Genomic DNA, 24,905 nt, shown 5'->3' on the forward strand with positions numbered 1-24,905 from the left:
CGGGAGAGGCTTGCACTCCCAGTCACCAGTACGGCAACTGTGAGGCACAGGGCAGAGGAGCCACGGTCCTTGGTCCTCGGGCAGCAGGGGTTTTGCTCCATCCAGATCAGCTTGTCCTTCCCCTCCACGGTCACCACCAGGACTGCCATCACCACTGCCTCTGCAAGAGCCACCGCCGCCACTTTGCCAAGATGTCCAAGGTAGCCAAGTACCGCCGGCAGGTGAGTGAGGACCCTGACATCGACAGCCTGCTGTCCACCCTGTCCCCCGAGGAGATGGAGGAGCTGGAGAAGGAGCTGGACGTGGTGGACCCCGACAGCAGTGTTCCAGTGGGGCTACGGCAGCGCAACCAGACAGAGAAGCCGTCCACGGGCACCTACAACCGAGAAGCCATGCTCAACTTCTGCGAGAAGGAGACCAAGAAACTGATCCAGAGGGAGCTGTCCATGGATGTGAGTGAGCGCTAGAGGGAGGGTGGAAGGGAGGGGCGGGCAGAGGGCAGGGGATCCTCTGCGTGACCAGATGAGTGGCCCCGGATTTAATGTTTCATAAGGGCACTGCGCCATGAGCTAGCAGTGCTACCCTCTCGCCCCAGTATCTGGTAGAGGTGGTAATGTGACGTGCAGGTGGGTGGGACACAGCACCCCAGGGTCAGGGGGCTTTGGGCAGACTAGGAGCTGGAGGTGTCCTTGAACCAGCGGCCCCAGCACCCCTAGGTTCCTGCATAGCACCCCATCCTACTGGGAGTGGGGAGGAAGGACTGTGATGCTCACAGTCCCGGGCCAGCCGGAATAGAGAACTGAGCCTTTCCTGCAAAGAACGGCTCACTTATAAGCCCTCTGTCCCATCCAAGGGGGGCAGGTGGGCTTTCGGAGCAATAGAAGCTGGCGAGTCTGTGAGGCAGGAAGTGTGTGGCTTTGGTGTTGGTCCCCCCAGGGACAAGGAGGCTGCATGTTCCAGAGGAGCCTCCTGAGGGAGCAGTCCTCCTCCCTGGTCAGCGTGTTATCAGCCTCAGGGCCCCTTAGCTGGTCCAGGAAGGCAGTTCCCAGCAGCGTCCCCCCGCCCCAACCTCCGGGGAAGGGAGGGTGACCATTTTGGAAGCATCTGCCCACGTCTAGCACAGAGTGTAAGCAAAACCTGCTCTCCGTGGTCCTGGGTTGGTGTGGTGTTCTTTTTCTCACTGTCGAAGTCTGGTTGTGAGTTTCCCTGGGACAAAACTGACCAGCTTTGCCGAGAAGGACTTTGTGGGGGTCTCCTGTCTGTGGTGGGGGCTGTTTAGCGGGAAGCCGGTTCCAAGTTTCTTCACTGGCTCCCTCCTCCTCAGCACCTGCGGGCCATGTCTCTCCCTCACACATTGTCCATTGCTTGTGAATTCTGGGGAGCTGTTCTCACCCTTGGTTTTATACCTGTGGGAACCTGGGAGGACTTCAGGAAAAAGGTTTGTCCTCACAGAGGAAGTGAGGAGGGACACGTTTCCGTGTGAAATGTCTGTGATGCATCTGTCTAAGCGTAAGACTGTTGGACACTAGTCCCAAAGCATGTTGTGGCCACAGCCCTGGCTGCCTGAGTGTGTGGATGGGGGAGTGGGGACCAGGGGGTAAGGGGATGAGGGGAGGAGGGAGAGGGAGGGAACGGGCTTTGTCTCTGTTTAACCACCGGGACCCATGTTTAAGTCTTTGCCAAGAAGTCGGGAGACGGGAACCAGGAGGCTCAGAATTCACTGTCCTGTGGGCCAGGTGGTGCCACTAGAATCAGGAGCAAAACTAAGATGTTTGTGGGGAAATGAGAGGAGCAGGGGTCCTTGGGGGCCTGGTCAGGGGCAGGAAAAGGAAGGAAGTGCCCCCCCAAGGCCTTGGCACCTCAGCAGCCACCCTACTAGGACCCCATGCTCTCACGCTGAGCCCAACCCTGCCCTGCCACTCATCCTCGGGCTCTGTGCCCATGACTGCTGCTTGGCCCATGGCGTCTGGTGCCCACAGAGATACTCCCAAGGCTGAAGTCAAACACAATTCTCTCAATCCCAAACGAGAGTGCGAGGGGCCCCGTGCTCCCGGAAATTATATTCCCACAAGCCTTTCTCCTCACAGTTAAAACCATAGCCAACCTCTCCTGCCCGCCTGCCTGTGTCCCTCACCCCACCTGTGCCAGGTCCACACTTGTTTCTGCAGATGGAGCCTGAGTCAGGGCGCAGAGGGAGGAGTGTATGTGTGCTCACAGGGGGCATCTCAGTATGAGAAGACTCTACTGGGGCTGCTTCTCCCGTGTTGGGATGGGCTGTCCTCACCCAGTCCAATGGCCTACAATGGCAGCATGGCAGGCCGGGGTTCAGGGTGCATGCTGGGCCATGGGCAGGGTCATCTTTGTAAATCAAGGTGGGCTGGAGTGAACCCATGCAAGGGGCTTCCTCAGCAGCATTAGCAAAGCAGTGAGCATGTGGCTAGAATTTGGGTTTGCCGCGTAGCACTGCTGTCTGGTAATAACTGAATAACTCACAGTACCTAACCCGGCTCAGTCTCCCCATCTACAAGGCCCCCGTCTCAGAGGGCTGTTGGAAAATTAAAAGGGACAAGGCTGTGAAGCACTCAGCACATGCAGTTGTGAAACTACTAATTCATCCAAGTCAAGAGACCCAGAAGTTGGGGAAGGGAGGGAAAAACAGAGCACACCCCAGGACTGTGCAAGCCAAGCTGTCCCTCCAGTTAGTGGCCGGAAGAAACCCGCAGACTCTGGGTGCTGAGTTGGAGGGGGAGTGGTGGACCTCCCAGACAGAGCAGCAAGGTGGTCTGCCAGCCAGGAGTGGACAGCAGCCCTCACGGACTGTGCCTGGCTCCATGCAAGGAGCTGGAGTTGGATCAGAACTGTGACTGAGAGGACATCTCACCCAACTTCAAGGAGCATTCAGGGAGAAGCTACTGGATGTCCGTCCAGCCTGCTCACCTTTTATTCCATCTCAGCCTTGTGGATCTTGGGAAAGAGGCAGGTCTATCCCTATTATATAACCAGGAAATTGAGGCCCAGGGAGGTTGGGACAGCCCCCGCAAGGTCACACAGCAAGTAGACAGCCTGCCAGGCTGAGGTCTGTTCCTCTTCCTCTCTGCCACACCAGGTCCCTGCCCTGAATATATCATCTAAATTAGGGTCACAAGACCCACCTACAGAACCAGCACAGAGGTGTTACAAGTTCACGTCCTGTCATAGGAGCAGTAACTGTAATGCAGGCTAGTTCCCACCCCCCATGACTAGGAGCATAACTATTAACCCCAAGTATGAATTAGAAACTCAAACTATTAAAGCCAGGTGTGGATCAGGGATTAAAACAGTTAAACCCAGGTGTGGATGGGTTAGGGAAAGTAAGTCCTGCCTAGACATCAAGGTATTAAGGAATTTTGTCAGTTGGATAATGCTATTGTGGATGTTCTTTGTCAAGGAGCCTCATAGAGTTTTTAGACAAGAATGCTGAAATGTTCGTGGAAAACTGATGGAATTTGAGAATTTTCTTTAAAATACAGTGTCGAGGGAGTGGGTGGCAGCCTGGACAGAGGGAGCCTGTCCCCCGCTGGGTGGCGCAGAGGCTGGGATACAGGGCTACTCCCCTGCGTTCTCTGTGTGGCCCACATTTCCCATGCTCATTTTTTTTTCTTGCCGGAAACCATGAGTGGAAGGCGGGTCCAGTTTGTGTCAGAAGCTCTGGGTATGCGTGGGTGGGGGGGGGGGGGCAAGTTCATGCTTCACTTGCTCGAGAGCCAGATGGGTCTGGAAGAGTGACCTCTGCCAGGAACTTGTCCCCCACTGCACCCCGGGTCAATTCTTCTTTGTCCTTAGGGCTCAGGGCCCATTTCCTCCAGGTGGGTTAGGATCACGCCTGCATGAGCACTCCACCATCACAAGGCTGCATCAACCTGTCCTGATGCCACCTCCTCCTCCTCCTTGTCACCTCTGGTTCCTTTCTCAGCCTCTCTCTGCCTGTGGAATGACTGTCCATGGGGGCTTGAGGGGAGGCGGGGTGGGGCGTGGTGAAGCTGACCCCTGGCTTCCCTCCCTCCTTTGAAAGGAACAGGTTCTCAGCTGTGCATTCTGAGATGCCTCTTCCCCTCAGGCAGAAGACAGAGCCCCCGGGCAGGTGTGCAGTCAATGATGCCACCGCTGTGAAACCCTGTCCTTGGCTCAGGTTTCAGGAACCAGATCCCCTGTGGGCCAATTCGTGTGTCCTCTTTCCTTCCCAAGTGGGAAAGAAAACCTCCAGCAGCCTCCCTGAGCTCCTCCCCTGTTACCAGGCTGGGGATTAGTGCCCGCAGGGCACTAAACTGGCGGGTGGAGGGTGCTCTTTCAGCTGTTCCCTACCCCCAACCCCGGAGTAAACTCCAGAGACTCACTAGAAGCACCCTGCTGACCCTCACCGCACTGCTGGGCCAAGCCTCCTGACCTTCCCCTCCGCTGGCTTGCTGGCCACACAGCCTCAGCACCCGCCTCCACCACCTGTCCCAGGTCACAGCCCAGAGTCCACAGACTCTCCACAGGGATGAGGGATGCCGGGAAGGCAGAGGCTGCCGCCCTGGCCCTCAGGCTGCCCTTTGCAGGGGGCTGGGCCCTGTCTGCCGTGCACTGGGCAGCCCAGCCTCGATTAAGGGGATTAACCCTGACTGCTGCACACCCAAAATAGCCCCAGAGGCCAGGGAGAGGGCAGGGGAGGTGGGGGGCTGCTGACTGGGAGGCAAATGCAGGCACCTAGCCAGGGTCAGACAAGTGGGGGCTCGCTCCCTGGAGTGTGAGAGCTGCCCTGCCCAGGTGACGGGACCTACAGGGGTTGTCATCCTTATCGTTCCCAGTTGTACATTACAAATTCCCTCCTGTCCACATCAGCAGCGAGACGTGAGTGCCTGCCCCGCCTGCAGCATGGCCGGGCGCTGGCTTTCTCAAGACAGTGGGGGTGAGCATGTATTGACGGCAGAGAGAGGGGGGCAGGACAGGTGGACTGTCACGGGCAGGGGTCGGGTCTGCGTCCCACCGACTGGGGGAGGGTGCTACCGGCATCCCACAGTCTGGGTGGGGGCTTCAGGCTCTCCTGGTGAGGCTGGAAGAGGGCCACCTGAGTAGATGTCCAGTGAGGACAAAGCCCTCAGCTGGCCCATCTGTCCAACCTCAGTCTCCTTCCCCGGGAGACCCTAGTGTCAGGGCCTGTGTGGGTGGCCACATCACCACCCTGTGACCAAGCCGAGTGCGAAGCCCAGGTGAGGGGCTGAGAGGACAGAAGACAGATGTCTGCATGTCTGTATGCATGAGCACCCACAGCAGTAACATCAACAGACCCTAGCGGACGGGGGCGGGGGACGTGGGCTGCGCTCCGAGGCCTGCCCAGTGGGATAAACAGGAATGTCCTGGGCCCAAGTGTCCAGGCCTACCCAGCTCATCTGAGCTCTCATGTTGACAAGACCTCTCAGTGTGCCCGCTGGGAGAGCAGGGTCTGGGTTCTGAGCACCAGCTTCCCCCAGGACTGGTGGGCTCCAGGGTCCAGGATCCAAGTTTCCTGCCGCTGCCCCTCTCAGAGTCCGGGACTGGAGTCGGCCACCCACAGAATGAAGCACGTCGCTCCTGTGCCTGTGCAGTGGAAGGGGTAGCATCGACCTTGGGGTTATCACGAGGATGAAATTGGGGAATATTCCGCATATGTTATACCTGTATATGTGCCAAGTGGACCTTTTTTTTTTTTTTTTTTTTTTTTAGTCTCTCATGAAGTTAAAAAAAATGGTCAGTAGGATGAGGGAATGACAGGGAGAAGGGGGGAGAGTAGTCGGGGTTCACTTGAGGGAAGGCTGGCTGCATCTCACTCCCTGCCTGGCCCCTGGCCCTGAGATATTTTACGCCCCAGGCCCCAGGGCCATGCTGGGAGGATTCTCCTCCTGCCTAGTTCTACAGCCACCCATGAACGGTGAATGCAAGGCTGCTCTGGCAGGATTCTAAGTCATCTGTCCCTGGGGCCTGCTGCAGACTGGACAAGCCCCAGCCCGGTTGTCAGGACGCTGTTTACAAACAGCTGGGAACGGAAGGCCTCCTACTCTCACACCCTCCCCTCCTGTCCCCTCACCTGCCTCCCTCACCCAGAGCCCACGGGCTCCTCTTTGGCAGGCTGGTCACTTCAGCAGCCCTCGCTGGCTACCGGACCAAGCCAGCGGGGCCAGCAGCACCCCCGCCCCCTGAGAACCCCATGAGGCTCTGGGTGCAGAGTGTACTGGATCTGGTGCCTGCAGCAGTGTCTTCAAAGCCCAGTCAGACCTGAGTTCCGGTCCTGCTTTGCTGTTTGCCGTCTGTATGACCTGAACACGTTGCTTTGCCTCTCTGAGCCGTAAGTGGGAATGACGCCTGTTCACGGGAGAGTTGTGGGGATTCAGCCCCGGCAGACACTAGTTTGGAAACTCAGACCTGAGGGCCATGAACCCCGGTTTTGTCCTCTTCCTTCACTCCCATCCTGGCTGCCCACGCCCATTCTTGTTGCACAGGGACTGTGTCTTGTGCTTACAAGGAGTGAGGAGGGCCCCATCCAGTCCCTAGTGCCCCAACTATTTGGTGAGCTGTCACATTAGGCATTTTCTAAACCCTGGGGCACAGCAGGGAACAAGACAAACAAGGCCTCTGGAGCTCCTATCCTGGGTGCGAGACAGGCCACACATCCACGGACATACAGAGGTCACGTGTATCATAAACACATGTGACACATGTGTCATAAAGAAGAAGAATGCCATTTCAGCAAAGAGCCCATGACCGACCATGCTGGTGGGACAATTCCCTACCAGGTAGGACGAGAAGACACAGCCGAACAGGTGTCATTCTAGCTGAGCTAGGGGGTCGAGGAGCTGGTCATGGGGTGGATGGGAGAAAGCCGTCCAGGCTGAGGGAACAGAGAAAAATAGAGGCCTGTGGTGGGAGCAGGTTTGCTCTGTCCAAGAAAAGCCCAGAGCCTGACCAGGCAGTGGCACAGTGGATAGAGCATCGGACTGGAATGCGGAGGACCCAGGTTTGAGACCCCGAGGTCGCCAGCTTGAGCGCGGGCTCATCTGGTTTGGGTAAGGCTCACCAGCTTGGACCCAAGGTCGCTGGCTAGAGCAGGGGGCTACTCGGTCTGCTGTAGCCCCACGGTCAAGGCACATATGAGAAAGCAATCAATGAACAACTAAGGTGTCACAACAAAAAACTAATGATTGATGCTTCTCATCTCTCTCTGTTCCTGTCTGTCCCTATCTATCCCTCTCTCTGACTCTCTCTCTATCTCTGTAAAAAAAAAGAAAAGAAAAAAGAAAAGCCCAGAGCCGAGGAGGAGGGAGCCAGTTAGGAGGGGTCACAGGGACGTGTTAGGAGGGGTCGCAGGGACGTGTAAGAAGCGGTCAGGTTCTGGGAATCCCCTGTAGGTGGCAGACAGGACTAGCTGACTGTCCTGGGGGAAAGAGAGGAGTTGGGTGGACTATCCCACCTGAGTTTCCGGGTGAACTTGTTGCCATTTGCCGAGAGAGGCAGCAGCCAAGGAGGAGGAGCGGTTTGGCGAGCGAGAATTCTGATTTGAACAAGGACAGCTCCGTGTGCTCATCGACTTCCACAAGGACGGGGACGTGACAGGCTAACAGGGTGATGAGTCTGGAGCTCAGTGGGGACACAGGCCTGGAAGCTGATCAGAACATTTGAAGCTGTGAGCCTGGATGACTCAATTGGGGAGAAAATGTGGGGGCAGAGTGCAAAGGGCAGGGGCTATGCCTCCACAGCACCAGCGTTAGGCCCTGCCAGAGGAACAGGAGCCATGGAGGAGGTGGGGAGAGGTAGGAGGACCCAGTGAAGAGGCTGTTGGAGGGAGAGGGTTACTGCTCATTCTTGCTGAGACGATTGACAAGATGGGCTCAACCAGCTAGGTCATGGGAAAGATGGGAAGCCCCGGGACCTGGAAGACAGTGGTTTCCCCTGAAAGAGAGATTGCTGGACATGACCAGACCCAGGGAACCAGGCTCTTTCTTCGTCTGCAATGTCTTCATGGGGAGCAAAGAAGCGGCGTGGACACCAAGGCAGATGTGGAATGTGGGAGGATGTCTTTAAAGACAGGATGTTGTAGTGCATTCTTGAGCTGATGGGATGGTGCAGGAGAGAGGGAACCCCCGACAATGCTGGGAAGGGAGGTGGGGAGGACGAGGTGCACCAGAGCAGAAGTGTCGGCCTTGGCATTAGGTTGTCACTGTTGGGAAGGAAGGCGGCTGAGTCGGCTGGGATGGTTCAGTTGCCAAGCAGGGTGAGGGGAAGACAAGGCCGGCCTCTCACATATGGGCGGGCTGCTCAGGGAGGACAACGCTGTGCCGCGTGTAGGCTGGACGGAAGTGGAGAGACTGAGGAGGCTGTGGCCACAGACCAGGGGTGGAGGGGAAGCCTCTGGTCACCAGACAATGCTCAGTGCTCCCCTGTCAGGTAGACAAAACACGCACTCACTTTCAGACATCAAACCTGGCACGTGGGTAGTCAGGCCAGCAGCTGCCGGGGCTGTCTGAAAATCCAGTAGATTTTCACCCCAAGCGTGCTGCTCTTCTGTCCCCAAGGCCACCCACACCTAAGGGGACAAGGAGCCCACAGTCCCTCTCGGCACTACGGCCACACTGTGGCAGAGCATAGCACAGGGTCCAGCGAGGGCTCCCCCAGCTGCGTGGCCTCGCACAAGCGTTCATGTCAATTGTGTTCTTTAATGTCTTGTCTGCATCGCAAAATGTATTGGCAGTGTGGGTTTGTTTTTTTTTATATGTATCTTATTGAAATATGAACTACATACAAGAAAGTGTGCAAAACACAAATATAGAGTTTCATTATTCTCACAAAGTGAACAAGCAACAGAAATCGATAGCAGTACCATGTCCCCTAGCTTCCTTTGCGCAGGCATGTCCCTCCCCTCATGGGCACACCTCCCCATAGGGCCCCGGCCCCAGCTCCCAGCCCCACAGGTCAGTTGTGCCTGTGGGTAAGTTTCTTGCATGTAGACTGACACTGCATGTTCTTAGTGTCTGGCTCCTCCTACTCTATGTCTGTGAGAGTCCACCATGTTGTCCCCTGGGCCAGTTCCTTACCCTCTCCGCTGTGTAGCCTTTCATCATATGAATATGCCATGATGCATCTGTCCACCTTGCAGTTTTGGTCAGTGAGCGTTTGGGTTGTTCCCTGTTTGGGGCTATTACAAGCAAAGCTGCCAGGAACATCTGTGCCCTTGTGATGTCATTGTTGCTGTTGGGCATGTACCTCGAAGTGGAATTGCTGGGTCCTAGGAAACGTGTAGGGATTCTTTAATTTTTTCCTCTGCAAACAGAGGTGATGCTGCCTCATCAGGAGTCTCTAAGAGGGTCAAGTGCAGAAGTTTGACGGAGGTCTAATGCAGTGACTTGGAAACAGCAGACTTTTAATGGATAGATTGCCATAGCCACCATTCCACAGAAGTCCATCTGTGGGAGAAGGAGGGAGCTACCATGTCCTTGAACATGTCCTGCTATCTGTCCTCATGACCCCCTCTATTAAAAGTTGGGCTCTTGACTAAAACCCAAGTCAGACACCTCTGTCCCAGGACTCTGACTTTCCCAAAGGTGGTGTCTGAACGGCGTGTCCCACTTCACAGGCTGCTCTCATCCTTAGCTGGGCTCACTCCTGATAAGGACAGACTGCCCTTCTTTTCCTGTTGAGCTGATTTCTCTCTTGAGTCACCCTCAGCCTCGTCCTCAGTGCTCATACTTATGCCCCCTCCCTGTCCTCACCCCCAGCCTGATGAGGCCAGGCACAGGGATCAGCGACTCTGATGTCCTGGACAGAAGAACACTGTGGAGTAAAGCCCTCCAACTTACCCAAGGCTGCCCACAAAACCTCTCCATCTCAGAACCCTGCTGTCCTACCATCTCTGTTTCCACCCCTGCAAGCAACCTAGTGTCACATTTCAATGAGAAACCTGAAGCCACCAGGTGAGAGCACCTTCAGTCCCTCTTCTACCACCTGAACCACCTATAAGAGTCCATAGTGAAGGGTCCCCGCCTCCTCTTTCCTCTCATGGAGGGACTGCTCACCTACCCGCCTGCCTCAGGCTGTCAAGTTGCTGGTCTCCACCCCGCCATTCCCTGCTGTTGGTCTGGGGAAGGTCTCCCAGGCTCTCTTGTTGCTTTATCCGGGGACACTCTTCAGTCTTGTCCTATTTGCTGAATTTGTGCTGTTAGACTGATCATTTCCCTTGGTGCCAGGTCACCCCACGCACCTGGTTTCTTTCTGACCCTAGCTGTTCCTTCCTCGTCTCTTACTGGTGCCACCCCCGCCCCCATGACCCTGACATGGTTGTTCTCCAGGGCTGTGCCCTCTGACCCCCCACGCCTCCGCTGCCACCCTTGTGCCTTCTCCATCTTTGGCCTAGATCTCTGTTTTGAGTTCTAGATTGTTCTCTTGCCTCTTGGGTCCCTCGTGTGTCTCAAATTCAACCAGTCTAAAAATAAATCAGCTGTCACTCCGCCCCACCCTGAAGCCTGCGTTCTGCACTGTGGAGAACACATGTGAAGCTCGGGTATCCTGTGCTGGCCCCTCGCCCTGTCTTCCCAGACTCTCTCTTGGTGATTGTACCCCTGGGATGAATCTGCCCTCCTCTCTGTCCCCACTCCCAGCTAGAGGAAGACCACGACCTCCCAGCAGCTCTCCCTCCCTCCTGGCTGGCCCCACGTGACCCAGACTCTCTGCAGCCAGGGCCTGGTTATCCAATGAGAAAACACAGTGTTGACACTGGGCCCCAAGCCGCTTCCATGATCAAGGCCACACTCCTCAGCAAGGCTTGGGAGGCCCTCGCCAGCCAACGCCCATCTCCCTAGCTGCCAGCACCCTTGCCCTGGACCCTCGGTTCTCCAGAGGCCCTGAGCTTTATCCTGCTTCCTTGTGCCTTTGCACCTGGCCACTGTCCCGCCCCTGGTCTGGGCAGTGTGTCTGCCCATGTTCAGAAGGCCCCTATCTGCCCGCTCTCCTCCCTTCCTGGGCCCCGCACACTTGGCACATGGTGTTGGGCCTGTTTCTGGGCTTTCTCCAGACTTTGTGAGGACCAGGCCCGACTGTTTCATCTCAGGTCCCTGCAGCAAGCACAGGGTCTGGCTCAGTGAATATCTGTTGGTTGAACGAAGGATGAACAGGTTGTAGGTACCGTCCTTGTCCCCGTTGCTGGGTCTTCAGCAGTTATACCTTCATCTGTCTTCTTCTGAGATGATTTGAAAATAACTTTGAGTCCAACCCAAAGAAAAAGAGAGTTGGCAGCGATGTCCTCCCCTCCCCCAGTTTTGTAAACAACCAACTACACCAGCGCAAGGATGTACACTCTGGGATCTCATCCTCGGGGCCAGTCAGTTCATCCTGGACAGATGAGCCTCCAGGATGCGTTTTTAACATGCTCTATTTTTTTTTCTCTTCCTTTTCTTGTTCTTCACTTTCCCGGCTCTCTGGGGATCTGGGGTGACAGCTGACGTTCCAGCCTTCTGGTGCCACAGACATACCCTAAAGAGGGTGCCAAATATTCACTGAGGCCATCAGCCCCCAACACCCACACCCCTCCCTTCCATGCTGCAGAAGTCTGGCAGCTCGGCCTCCAGAGCTAGATAGTGTGGTAGGATGGCCCCTGCAGGGGACTTGCTGCCCGCAGGCCACTAGAGGGAGGGAGGCCAGATGGGTGTTTGGAAGTGTAGGCGTGATGGCCCAGAAGTCTGGACAGACCAGTTCTGCCGCTGGCTGTGTGGGCACAGACTGGCCTGACTGCAGCCAGAGTGGTAAGGCTGGACCCAAAGGGAAGCCGGGCTGGGACTTGGTCCTTGCAGACCAACGACCCGCTTTCCCCAGAGAATCGGCCCCACAGGGAGTTAATGGAATGGCCATTTTTTCAGTCCTCCCAAAGATGCTAAGCACCAGGTTCCATTCCAGAGACACAGAAAAGCCACGCATTCACTATATCACAAGGGTGCCTTACGGTGTCAAGGCCTCAGTCTTCCTCCTGGAATCCTCGCAGAGCAGGGCTCATAGCAGATGTCCCCAGGATGGGGACACTTTGCCTACTCAAGGGTAGCAGCTCTTCCATTTGCACAGTGCTGGCCTGCTTGTCCCTGCTCCTCTGCACCAAACTCCTGCTCTGGCTCCTAAGTCAGCAGAGCACTGGAGACGGCAGCATGCTGATGGTCAAGGACCTTCCCAGCTGGGGAAATTTTCCAGGGTGTTCCCAGCCCTGCACTCCTCACCTTAGAGATGGCCGTGCAGGGGGAAGGGGGTGCACAGAGGGCGACACCTTCAAAAATCTCCTGTGATCATGGTGTAACGAGGCGCATGACAGATGATATACCAACGCAGGGGAGAGAGGAACAACCGGTCATGCTTGTCCCATTGGCTGAAGAGATTAGCAGTGTGTCTCTGTGTTCGCGTCTCCTCTAGAGCTGAGGTCACTAGGTGCACACACACGCCACGTACCTTTTGTTTCTTCCTTTTTTTTTTTTAATCGATCGTAATTATAGCCCCTTTCCTGTGTCACTAAGAATTCTTCCTGAAGCCATTTTCAGTGGGTGGTATCTTAGTCCCTCAAATGGCTAGGTTGAGCCATTTGCCTATATTTGGACATTTACACGGTTCCAATAAATACACTTCCCAAGGCCCCAAACAGACCCACAGAGCCAGTCTCCTTGCTGTGGCCTTTGGCTTACATCCCCTGAGAGGGAGCCAGCCAAGGCTGATGATAAACAGAACCCTTCACACGGTGCTTCCCCCTGCCTGTCGAGATGCAGGGCCTGGTGGACAGAGATCGACTGGACCCTGGAAATGCAGGGGCTGGGGGTCACGCCCAAGATAGAAGCCTCACAGCCCAGGACCAAGTTCCTGATGTCAGAGCACCTGCCACACCCTCTCCCTGTGATTCTAGGAAGTGTCTGTCTACACGGACCACAGGTGGAACGGACGTGCCCAGGTCCCTTTGTCTTGAGAGGGAAGAATTGTGACTACTTACAAAGAGAAGTGGGCCTCAGCCCTGGAGGACTTCAGGTGCAGGGAGGACCTCAGGAAGGGAGGGTCCACTAGCCCCTGTCCAGTTTCCAGAGGGTCCTGCACAAAGACATTCAAAAGGACTATGCCCCAGCCCACATAGTACCCAATTATGAGCACAGTAGTATTTCCCTCCCAAGAAGAATGAAGAAAGAGCTACCTTGGTCACCCATCACCCATGTGCCCAGAATGTCCGGCCCTAATGCCTCCCCGTCTGTGCTGAGCCTCATGGGCTACCCATGTGACCCCGACATGCCTGCTACCTCACCTCCTCCCCTTCACACTCCCTGCTCAGCCTGGGTCCAGGGGCCTCATCTCTTCCGCCTGGATGTCTGTGATGGCCTCAGCAATCCCTTTCCCTCCGGAGTCTCCATGCCTCGACTCCATTGCCCTGATGGCCGCCAGAGCTCTGTGCCAAGTACACATCTGACCATCACCTCTCTGGTTAAGAACTTGTACCATCTCCACTGCCGATTGGCTTGAGGTCGGCAGATGACTGAGCTCCCTGACACCCGACCGGAAGCCCCCAGGGGCCCACCAAGCAGCACCAACGGCACCACCAGCCCAGCCCCTCTGGTCATCGTCTGTTACCTAGAGAAGGACAGGGGGCAGAGGTGGTGGTGGCCCAGGTGCCAGTGGGCTGGTGGGGGCTGGTCTGAGTTATAGCAGGAAGGCGGGGGAAGGGCAAGGGAGAGGAAGCAGGAAGTCAGGACTGACATCCCCGTGCCCACGCATAGGGGTGCCATCCCCCAGATGGGGAATACAGGAAGGCAGAGGTCTGGCCTCCTTTGTCTAGTTTTTCTATCAGGCCCAGGACCTGGCCACAGTATTGTCAGGACCCGACATGCGGCACCCTGTTCAAGAACTATCAACACTTTCGCGATTATGATGGTGGGCCTTAACCCGAGAGCACGTGGCCTGAGTAACTGGGAGGCGGCAGCCCTCCCGTGTGGACCAGGCAGGAGGGCGCTGTGTGAGGCCAGCGCTCCTGCTTCTGTCCGGCCAGCAAGCAGACAGCATGTGCCTCCTGACCCTCCCCCCCGGGGGGCCTGTGTGGACCCAGCTCTGGGGACAGACTCTGTGTGGCCTCGTGCAGAGCAGCAAGAAGCAGCCTGTCAGGGACAGAGCGCTCTGGGGACTTGTTTGTTTCTGCAGAGATCTCGCAGTTTTTCCAAACATGGGGTGTGCTGCACGCTCCCCTGGGTGAGTCAGCAGCCCTGCTGGCTGGACGCTGAGGTCTGTAGAGAGTGCTGGAACTGACCTTCCTCGCAGGGAAGGTCCCTCACCAGACCTTTAGGCCTGGAGACAGAGCACACGGAGCTGCGTCTGGAAGCACCGGTGTCTCCCCACTGGCCAGACAATGTAGACATCTTGGGGGTGGGGTTGGGGCTTGGGAGGAGTGGACCCTAATGCCCTCCCTTCCTGATGCCTCTTCTTGGGCCTCTGCGGTGCAGCAAGGACCACAGAACATTCCCCACCCTATTTCATGCTGTCAGATGTGCCTCCCTGTTTATTGTTCCTCTCGAGATCCTGGGCTCAAAGACCACTGCTCCGAGCATCACCATGAGGTTTCTGGCTAGTGGGGCATTTGTGCAAGAGCCCAACCACCCAAGGGTGTGCCTCACCATCTTTTCCAGAACAGCTCCCCCACCCCACACACACTTACCAGGCAAAGCAAACACAGAAATGGACAGCGTTCACTCCCAGTGGGAGCCAGGTCTCTAGGGGAACGGCATCTGACGGTGACCTCACCTCCCCGGGTCACAGAGGAGGACTCTACCATGGGAGATGGAGATGGTCCTGGGGGACAAAGAGAAACTGCAGTTGGAGGCAGGGCTGCAGTCCTCCCCGTCCTTCCACTCTTGCTCTCAGCTCTGATGCTCAGCACCTGGAGCCTGGGAAGTAGGGAATCCCATCAGAGCAAATGGGATCTGAGGGGCAGGGACAGAGCTGCTGAGCAGCTGACCTCCTGGAAGCTTTCTGCACCCAGCCCTGGGGTCATGCTCCACACCAGCACCCCATCAGAGCCTGTGTAGGGCAGTGACCCCCAAGTGCACCCCACAGCAAGGACCAGGGCCCCTCACTTGGACTCAGAAGGGGGCTGCAGCACCTGGGAGGGACCAGCATGCATGCTGTGGATTAGACAGGCTGGGCTCCCACCAGGGCCTGACCAACACACTGAGAACACATCCCCCGGGACTGAAGGCAGGGCCTCCAACAAACGTGTGCACTACACTCATGTTGGCGTTGGTCGTGTCCATCCACGAAGGAGTGGATGTCCAAGGAGTCAGCCCAGGCACTGGCATGTTATTCAGCCTTAAAAAAAAAAGGACATTCTGAAGGTCTACTTTTTCAAGTGTCCCCCTTCAGCAGGTGATGCCCTTCATGTGACAGGACCTAAGACTCTCTTGCCACATACCTGCCTCAAGAGCAGGAGGCTCCGCAGTGACCTGGCTGAGCTGTTGGGGCCTCTAGCCTTATCCTGAGAGACCTGTGTCCAGTGGTGGCCCAGAGAGGAGCCCCTTGAGGACCTAGCAGGTGGGCAGCAGGTCTGGGGTCAGCAGCGTAGCCTGACACTAACAAGTCCCCAGCTTGTAGAAATGTACTTGGCCTTCCCAGAGGCTCAGGGCCTGGGGGTGAAGGGGGAAGACTGGGACAACATTGTCGTCTCGGGCTTGGTGCTGGCATCTGTCAGAACCCATAGGGCTCTCCCTCTGGTCTGCCTCCTCCCCAGGCCCAGCTCGGTCCCCAGGTTCCTGGTGGCTGCCACCACCTTTGGGCTTATTCTTCTAAGACAAACTGGAGCAAGGCAGCATTTCCAACCTCCCTTTATTGCACTTGGGGCCCCTAACTGAACTCTCAGGCCCCCTTCATTTGAGTGTCCAAGCCAAGCACTGTGGGCAGCTAACGTGAGGGAGCAACAATGAACATGTGTCCAGCAGAAGTCGTGCAGGGGATGAGGTGAGGAGGGCAGTGTCTGCACACCTGGGTCTCTGTGCTCGGGGGGCTGTCTCCCCGTCCCACTCCCGGGGGCCTGCTGGCCTACACTGAAGCCCGAGGAGAGCTGGGTGCCTCTCCTCACCCTCTGCATCGGAGCTGAGCCCAGCACTGGGCATGGAGTTGTCACTCCGTAACGTGAGCACTCCAACCGGATGCCCGGGGCAGACTGTGCACTGCTGTGCCCCATCGGGTGCTCCCAGCAAACACTCCTGTTTTCCTGTGACGGCTGGGAAATGTAGCCTGGTGGTCAGAAGCATGTGTGTTAGAACCCCAGAGACGTGAGCTTGAACTCCGGCCCCCACAATCACTATGGATTGAACGGTTTGAACAAGGACTCCGTTGGCCACATGGGAAATGTCAGCACTGAATCCCAGAAGCCAAACTCCCTGAGCACATGTCAAAATGTGGCGAAAAAAACCCCCACAAAACAAAACAAAGAAAACGGGGAATTTTCAGAAGCTCGTGCCTAAGATACAAGGATGACGGGATGGTCGTCAGGATGGTGGGAAAGGAAGCATTACGTGAGACACAAGGGAAGGTCCTCCCCCAACCCTGGCCAGGGCTCCACCTGCTGGCACTGGGGACAGCACTGAGGAGTGAACTGAGTGGGTGACTATGTGAAGGTCTGACGTCTCCTGCCTGGCACACACCGAGTGAGGGATGGCCCTGGGTCTGGCATCAGTGCGGGTGGCCAGTAAGGGGCTGTCTCTGGACTCGGCATGTAGGGGACTGAATGGCTTAGCGTGCGGCCCTTTGGCAAGACTGTGTGATGTTGGACAGTTCAGGGGCTGGAGGCAAGTTCTGGCTTCCCCCAGGGCAGCAGTGTGATGGTGGGCACAGTTTCCTCCTCTGTGACAACCTCCTGGGGCCCTCTCACTGCCCTGAGTTAACGCAGTGGGCAGGGGAAGGAGCAGCGGATGGAAAGCACACGTTCAGGTCAGTGGTTGTTACACTGCAGAGAAGTACCGGCAGCTTCTGGGGCTCCCTGGGCCGGGGCGTCGGGGAGAGGACTGGGCTAGCAGATGGGACGGGCACCGTCCCCTGTAGAAGTGTCGGGCTCAGAGCCCTGAGATGAGCCCCTCTGGTGTCCAGTTTCCCTTGTCTCTCCACAGGTGGAAGGGACCCGTGAGTTTGCCCTAGAAAGTTCAGTGCCATGCCCAGGCCTAAGGCCTCTGCAGGGGCTGCCGCGGCCCACAACCCTGCGGGAGCCAACTTGTGGGCTCACTGGGACATTGGCTGCTGGGAGTCTGGGGTGGCCAGGGAGAGGTGAACAGGTGGGGTGCATGCGGGGGCAGCTTTTCTTTTTCTAATTTTTTTTTTTTAATTTTTCTTTTTTGTATTTTTCTGAAGCTGGAAACGGGGAGGCAGTCAGACAGACTTCCACATGCGCCCAACCGGGATCCACCCAACACGCCCACCAGGGGGCAATGCTCTGCCCATCCGGGGCGTCACTCTGTTGCAACCAGAGCCACTCTAGCGCCTGGGGCAGAGGCCAAGGAGCCATCCCCAGCGCCCGGGCCATCTTTTGCTCCAATGGAGCCTTGGCTGCAGGAGGGGAAGAGAGAGACAGAGAGGAAGGAGAGGGGGAGGGGTGGAGAAGCAGATGGGCGCCTCTCCTGTGTGCCCTGGCCAGGAATCGAACCCGGGACTTCCGCACGCCAGGCCGACGTTCTACCACTGAGCCAACCGGCCAGGGCCGCAGCTTTTCTTAGCTCCATGACTACATGGGTCTTGGCGCTCAGACATGACCAGGTGCGGACGACCCCCAGGGGCACGCCCCGGCTTACCTCTCTGAAGCCCTGAGCACACCAGAGGCTCTGTGGCTCGTATTCTTGTGAGGGACAAGGGGCACAAGCCTCCACCATCGCCTGTCATGTTTGTGGGTATGGACTGGCACATTGTCAGCCCCCAGGACTCTGGCTGGGAGTACAGAGGCTGAGATACCTGAGGTTTCTGTTGCTGAGGGGCCACACTATGTCCCCAGGATGGTGTGGATGCAAACCTTGGGAGAGGACTCCTGCCCTGCAGCCCAGTGGGAGACAGACATTGCTGTCTCTCCCCAGGATGTGACTTCCCCCAAAGGCAACTGAGCCTCCGGGAACTTCCGTCAGAACTTGGTGCCCCAGGTAGCAGGAGGTGCACTGGGCTCCTGCCCATCCTGTAAGAGCTGCTCTCCCAGGAGACCCTGTGGACACTGGACCCCAGCAGCTGCAGGGCCACATCTCAGAAGGTCACCAAGTGGCAGCAGGGAGTGTGGCCCTAGCCCCAGCCCCCCTCGTAGGAGACGCAGGCAAAATGGTCTTGTCATGAGCTCTCTCTCTATACACCCTGGGGCAGTCAGTATCTGCAGAGACCTCAGCTGAGGTCTTGGGAGAATCCCTGCTCCCAGCCTGGACCCTGACCTGGGAAAGTCTGGACACCTCCACCTGGGCCTTGCTTTGGGGGAGGGACAACTGCAGAGGTCCAGCTGTCTTGGTGCTGCCCTGGGGGTCTACAGACCCCTCCCAGCAGATGCCCAGGGCAGTGCTGCCTGCAGAGACCGCAGCTGTTCTGGTGACGGTCATGGTATGGAAGGAGAGGACCCAGGTGGGCACCTGTAGGCTGGCAGCCAGTGCAGCATGGGGCAGGGGTTGTGCCCTCAGCAAGTTCTCGTTTACAGACTTGGGGACAGAGGACGATTCTTCTGCTCTGCCCCTTTGGCTGTGCAGGTGGTAAGTGTTCTCATCTCTGTCCAATCAGATAAGACCTGTAGAGGATGCAGCCCAGGGAGAGGCTGTGTTCTGCCCTTGGAAGCCGACCCAACACTTCCCGTGGGTCCCAACCTGGTGATGACCCAGAGCCGCATCACATGGTCCTGAGGAGACAGGGTAGGGGCTGCTCTTCCCTCTGAGCATGCAGCTCAGTCCCTGCCTGTGTCACAGGCTGTCAGAGGTTCCCAGGGGTCCTCTCTACATTCTCCTGCCCCCACGGGGGACCCCCGAACCACCCCTGCGGGCCCCCAATCCTAAGCTTTCCCAAAGGGAAAAAAAAAAGACCACTGCTCCTGTCTCAGCCAGAGGCCTGTGCTTTGTGGACATGCTTGGTCATATCTAACCTAAACCCTTCTTGCCCTAGGAGTGGGTAGTCCAGTGGGCCTAGAGGCAGGAACAGAGGCCAGGGAAAACCTCTGGGGGCCACGGAGCTGCACCCCCTGTTCTGGAAGCAAAGCAGTTGGCCCAGACTCCCTCTCAGATAAGGAGGAGGCAGCTCTGCTCCCTGTGAGGAGCTCATAGGAGTCCCAGCCTCAGAATGGCTCCTTCTCCTTTTAAGGCAACATGGTGCAGCTAGCCCTGGCCGCTCATTCCTGGCTGTTTGGAGAAAACCATGATTAATCAGCCCTCCGCCCCTTGGCCTGTTTTTCATTAGGTTCTTTTTAAAGGGTTGGCACAGCTCCCCGGAACAGGCACGTGGCCGGTCCCCCAGGGCTGGGGGTGTACCCTGGGCAAGCGGGGAGCGACCCTGGAGGGAGACCAAGGGGCGCAGGTCAGGGAGCGGGTCCTGGACAGGCACCCTGTCGCACAGGGGCTGGATCTGGCTGGGAGAAGCGCTGGTGCCCGGGGTGCTGGGGGCAGCAGGGCACGCGGGCTCCCAGAGGGAGGCTGAGGAAGGTCAGAGAAGGTCACACTGACTTGGTTGCTGCCAGTGAGACAGGTCTGAAGCCCAAGTTTTCCTGGACTTGCGGGTGAAACTGGTTAAATTTTCATCTCTTTAGATGCCCAGTTTCCTGTCAGAGCGGCCCGTGAGCAGTGTGGGAACTCTGCAGTGGGCAGCAGGCAGGCACCCTGGGCTCCGGGAAGTTCTCCCTCGTGCACACTGGGGGTGGAAGCAGGGGGCAGCATGGCTGGACTTGCTGGAGGGGCCACTGCCCCTGGCTGTCACCTGCAAGCTCCCAAAGGGGGTGGGATGTACGATGGGACCACCTGAATGTGGGGCTGGGAGGGACAGTCAGTCTGCTGGCCAGACTGTGGCTAGGCACAGGCGTGTCCTGACCTGAAAGGTGAACCATCATTCAAGTCAAGGTATGGTCACTATGCTCCCACAGCCAGCTTCCCTCCCTGGCTTTCACCGCAGTTCCAGTGAGTCTCCCTGCAGCTGCCTGGCCCCTGGGGCAAGAGGAGGGACGGCACATTCCAAGGGCCTGTCTCACCAGGCTTTGTGCCCCTTGGCTGTCTGCTGTGACTCTGGTGGGGGAGCCAAGGACTTCTGCTGCTAAATAAACCCGGTCCCAGATGGCATGTGTTTGTGCTGCAGGTACAAACCGTTTCCATAGGATCCACCAGCTCTCCATCCTGGCTGGGAGGGTGGGGGAGGGGTTTCTGGGCCAGAGGGTAGGCTAGAGTCCTTCTTCTGTCCCCTGTCCCCCACACCCTAACCCCTCAGCCCCCAGCACCCCTGAAAGACAGAAAACCTTTCTAACAACCAGGCCACGGTCTCTTCTTCTTACACATCTTTAGGGAGAACATGCCAACCCCAGGTCCCCGCTGTTTGGGCCTGTCGTAGTCGGTCAGTTTGCTCTCTTGTTCACTCTCCGGTGCTCCTGCTGCCCCAGCTCCTCCACTGCAGGGACACAAGTGTTCTCTGCATAAGGCTCCGACTCCTGTGCTGTCCCCATGGAAAGGGGGCCCCAGGGAGGGCACATGCCATGCTATACGGCTCACTCGCTCCCAGGGCCCCATTTCTCAATGTTGGTGTGATCACAGTGGCCCTAAAGTCCAAGGTCAGCTGACCTACAAACAGGTTCCTTAGCAAAAAGGAAAATGCTGTGGGTTATCCAAAAGCCACACACATTCGACATATAGGTGTGGGGTCGTTCCTGTGTTGGTCTCTCCAACCTTTCCCTCCCTTGAAAAGGTAATGAGCTGCTGGGGACCTCGGGGGCAGGACCAGGACCAGGTGAGGTGGGTGGGGCTCTGGCCCCAGCCCAGAAAGCCAGGATGATCAAGATGACAGATTTCTTATGAGTACTGTAAAAAGTCTAATTTAACGCAAAAAGGCACGGTGAACCAAAATCAGAATTGTCAATCAAGACAGAACCAGCCTGACCAGGCGGTGGCGCAGTGGGTAGAGCGTCAGACTGGGATGTGGAGGACCCAGGTTTGAGACCCTGAGGTCGCCAGCTTGAGCGCAGGCTCATCTGGTTTGAGCAAGGTTCATCAGCTCGAGCCCGAGGTCACTGGCTCGAGCAAGGGGTCACTCGATCTGCTATAGCTGCCTGGTCAAGGCACATATGAAAAATCAATCAATGAACAACTAAGGAGCCGCAACGAAGAATTGATGTTTCTCATCTCTCTCCCTTCCTGTCTGTCTGTCCCTATCTGTCCCTCTTTCTGACTCTCTGTCTCTGCTACAAAACAAAACAAAACAAAAAAAGACAGAACCAGAATTAGGGACTTTGCCTTTTCCCTTGGGTTCCAGCATGGCTCAGCCAGGTCCCACCTGGACACGCTTCTTCCAAATCACGGGAAAGGAAAGGGCAGTGCCCACTGGAGGATCAGGAGAAGGAAGTGCCCACTGGTCTCAGCTGGGGTCTCCCGGCCCCGCTCATGTGGGTTCTGGGTCTGCCCTTCGCCTATCTCCGCAGCCTGAGCCAGATCCCTCCCCATCCTTAGTGGTTACATAAGTGTTCCCCATGCTCGGCAACCCCACCCCAGTCCTCACTCTTCCCTCCGCCCCCCAGCAAATCTCATGTTTATTTTTCTTTTCTTTATTCTTAGGACAGCAAGCATGCCGAGCCCAAGGCAGATACCAAGAATGGAGGGGAAAGGGGCAGAGATGCCGGCAAGAAGGCCCTGGGTCCCCGACGGGACTCAGACCTGGGGAGGGAACCCAGGCGGGGGGTCTTGAAGAAAAGCTTCTCGAGGGACAAAGAGGAGACTGAGGGCAGAGGGGCTGAGCCTCCCAAGGAGGACAAACTCATCAGGGGCATCGACAAGGGCCGGGTCAGGGCGGCTGTGGACAAGACCGAGGCTGGGGGGAACGGGCGGGGGAATGGAAAAGTGGTCCCCAGGAAGGAGGAGGAGCAGAGGGGTGGGGACAGGAGCATCACTGTGAGCAGAGACAAGGATAAGAAGAGAGAGGACGGGAAGGTAAAAGCAGGGGCTGAGCGCACAGAGGTTGCCAGGTGGGAGGACGTGGAGCCTGGACGAGGAAGTGGGGACGCAGACACGAGGAAGGAGGGTGAGAAAGTCAAGAAGGAGGAGACCCCTATCTTAAGGGGACCCTCAGAGGAGAGGAAGACGGAGGCTGCAGAGAAGCAGGCCCCGGGCAGCCCCGCCAAACCCCCCGAGGGGCCAGCCCCAGTGGAGGAGGCGGTGCCCAGCATCTTTGACGAGCCCTTGGAGAGAGTAAGGAACAACGACCCCAGCATGACCGAGGTGAATGTAAACAACTCCGACTGCATCACCAATGAGATCCTGGTGCGCTTCGCGGAGGCGCTGGAGTTCAACACGGTGGTCAAGGTGTTTGCCCTGGCCAACACCCGCGCGGATGACCACGTGGCCTTCGCCATCGCCATCATGCTCAAGGCCAACAAGACCATCACCAGCCTCAACCTGGACTCCAACCACATCACGGGCAAAGGTATCCTGGCCATCTTCCGGGCCCTACTTCAGAACAGCTCGCTGACTGAGCTGCGCTTCCACAACCAGCGGCACATCTGCGGCGGCAAGACGGAGATGGAGATGGCCAAGCTGCTCAAGGAGAACACCACCCTGCTCAAGCTAGGCTACCACTTCGAGCTGGCCGGGCCCCGCATGACCGTCACCAACCTGCTCAGTCGCAACATGGACAAGCAGCGCCAGAGGCGGCTGCAGGAGCAACGGCAGGCACAGGAGGCCGGCGCGGAGAAGAAGGGTCTGCTGGAGGTGCCCAAGGCCAGCGTGCCCGCCAAGGGCTCCCCCAGATCCTCACCCCAGCCGTCTCCAAAGGCCTCACCCAAGAACTCACCCAAGACTGGGGGTGCGCCGGCTGCCCCGCCCCCGCCGCCGCCCCCCCTGGCCCCGCCCCTCATGGTGGAGAGCCTGAGGAACTCACTCTCGCCAGCCACTCAGAGGAAGATGGGGGACAGGATCCTCCCTGCCCAGGAGAAGAACTCCCGTGACCAGCTGCTGGCCGCCATCCGCTCCAGCAACCTCAAGCAGCTCAAGAAGTTAAGTAGCTGCGGCAAGTCCAGCAGGGGGAGGGGGCTGCAGAGGGAACAGGGGAGGGGAAGTGTCAGGCTGCAGGCAGGATACAGACGCCCAGGGTCAGCGGTAAGTCCCTCTGCCACCAGGAAGGCACCTCTGCCCTTCAGAGGGACTGTCCTTCCTTGAAGGGGCTTCCTTTAGCCTCTCCCTCCAGCTTCACCCCCTCCTAGAAGTGACCTTTCCGTAGAGTGTTGGCCTCAGCCCGCCTCTCCCCTAGCCCCAAATTTACCAGTTTGTTCTCAGGATTGGCCCAGCCAGACCGACAGTCTCTCCCAAAGGTGTCTGGGAGATTCAGCCCTCAGCCGAGCCTCCCTGTGATGTAGTGCCAGGGCCTCCAGCCATCCGTAGCCCAGTCCTCCCAGGGTGACAAAAGCCATGTCAGCTGACACTGTCCCAAACATCACCCGGGACTAGACAGCAGGAAAGGACGAGCCTGGCTGTAGTCCAGGTCATTGGTGACACCCAGCTGTTTCTGAAAGGAAAACTGCGGTGTCCACACCATGTGCCCGTCCAGCAGAGCTGGACTGTGGTCTGGTTCCAGGAAGAGGGTGAGGGCGCTGAGCTCTCACTGAGCTGCCTCCCTAAACTCTCTACTCTGTCCTTGCAGGTGGAGGTGCCCAAGCTGCTGCAGTAGGACCAGGCTGCTGGGCACTGTCCTCCAGAGCTGCACAGACCCCTCCCGCCCCAGCTGACCTGCTGTGACGTCCCTGGTCTACCTGGAGACCTTGAGGTCCGGGCCACGCTTTCTTGTCCAAACGCTTCCTCTCCACCTGGAGCTGACGTTTCTGGACAAGAAGAGTTCTTTCAGCACATCACTGAGAAGATGGCATGCCAGTGGGGTCCAGGAGGATGTCTCACAGGAACCATGTCATAGCCCTGCCCCCGCCCTCCAGGGCCAGGATTCAGGCCTCTGAGGAGCCCTGGGCAAAGCCGCAGGGCAGGTGGCAGTCTGTGTGGGGCGGGGCAGAAGATGGAGAGGGATGACGAGAGGGCAGATGGACGAGGGGATGAGGATACCCCAACCCCCTCCTGGGTTAATCAGACCACATGTCCCGGCAGCTGGCCTGGATGGATGATGCCTGGGGTGGGGGAGGTGAGGGACAGACAGCAGCTGGATATGAAGGTTTGATGCCAAAGCAGACATTTTCCTACACCCACCGCTGTGTGTGAACGGCTGTGTTTTTTTCCATAAGATTTGATAATATATATAAGCCTTTAGCTGCGAGGGGCTGTGCCCACCTCTGTACTGTACTGCGCTGAGGGCCCTGACCCGCCCGCTCTCTCCCTGGCCCTGGGCTCCCTGGAGGATTGTCGAGTCCCAGGTTTCCAGCCACGCAGTCCCAAACTGCCCACAGCACAAGTTTGCCTTCGTAGAAAGTACCCACTCAGGTGGCTGTCCAGACCTAGGAGACTAGGCCTAAACTGGGTCTCCTCCTGACCTGTCTTGCTACCTGGAGCCACTAACAGGGCGAGGGGTGGGGGGTGTCGTGGAGATGGACAGAGGAGCCCAGAGCAGGGTTGGGGCTATATACTAGACACTCTTCCAGACTGGGCTTCTGGCAGCCACAGGACCAGGAACTGCGCACCCCTGCTCTCACTCACGCAGCACCCCCCTGGCCCGCCCCGCACTGGCTGCAGGCTCTCCAG

The 24,905-nt window shown here is 57.5% G+C and overlaps 1 protein-coding gene across 1 annotated transcript; it reads left to right on the forward strand.

The window, feature by feature from the left end:
• LMOD1 (leiomodin 1) lies at nt 1–24,415 on the forward strand. Its single transcript, XM_066379630.1, has 3 exons — nt 1–452; nt 21,789–23,221; nt 23,866–24,415. The coding sequence occupies exons 1-3, from the start codon at nt 192–194 to the stop codon at nt 23,948–23,950; spliced, it is 1,779 nt and encodes a 592-aa protein (XP_066235727.1). The 5' UTR covers nt 1–191; the 3' UTR covers nt 23,951–24,415.
• The last annotated feature ends 490 nt before the right edge of the window (nt 24,416–24,905 follow it).

The sequence above is a fragment of the Saccopteryx leptura genome, chromosome 1 (genome assembly GCF_036850995.1).
Source record: "Saccopteryx leptura isolate mSacLep1 chromosome 1, mSacLep1_pri_phased_curated, whole genome shotgun sequence".
NCBI lineage: Eukaryota > Metazoa > Chordata > Mammalia > Chiroptera > Emballonuridae > Saccopteryx > Saccopteryx leptura.

Bases quoted from the DNA above. Each gene is read 5' to 3' on its own strand.
- LMOD1 (XM_066379630.1), top strand. From the start codon at position 192: ATGTCCAAGGTAGCCAAGTACCGCCGGCAGGTGAGTGAGGACCCTGAC. The intron at 453-21,788 runs GTGAGTGAGCGC...CTTTATTCTTAG, and splicing joins AGAGGGAGCTGTCCATGGAT to GACAGCAAGCATGCCGAGCC. The intron at 23,222-23,865 runs GTTAAGTAGCTG...CTGTCCTTGCAG, and splicing joins AACCTCAAGCAGCTCAAGAA to GTGGAGGTGCCCAAGCTGCT.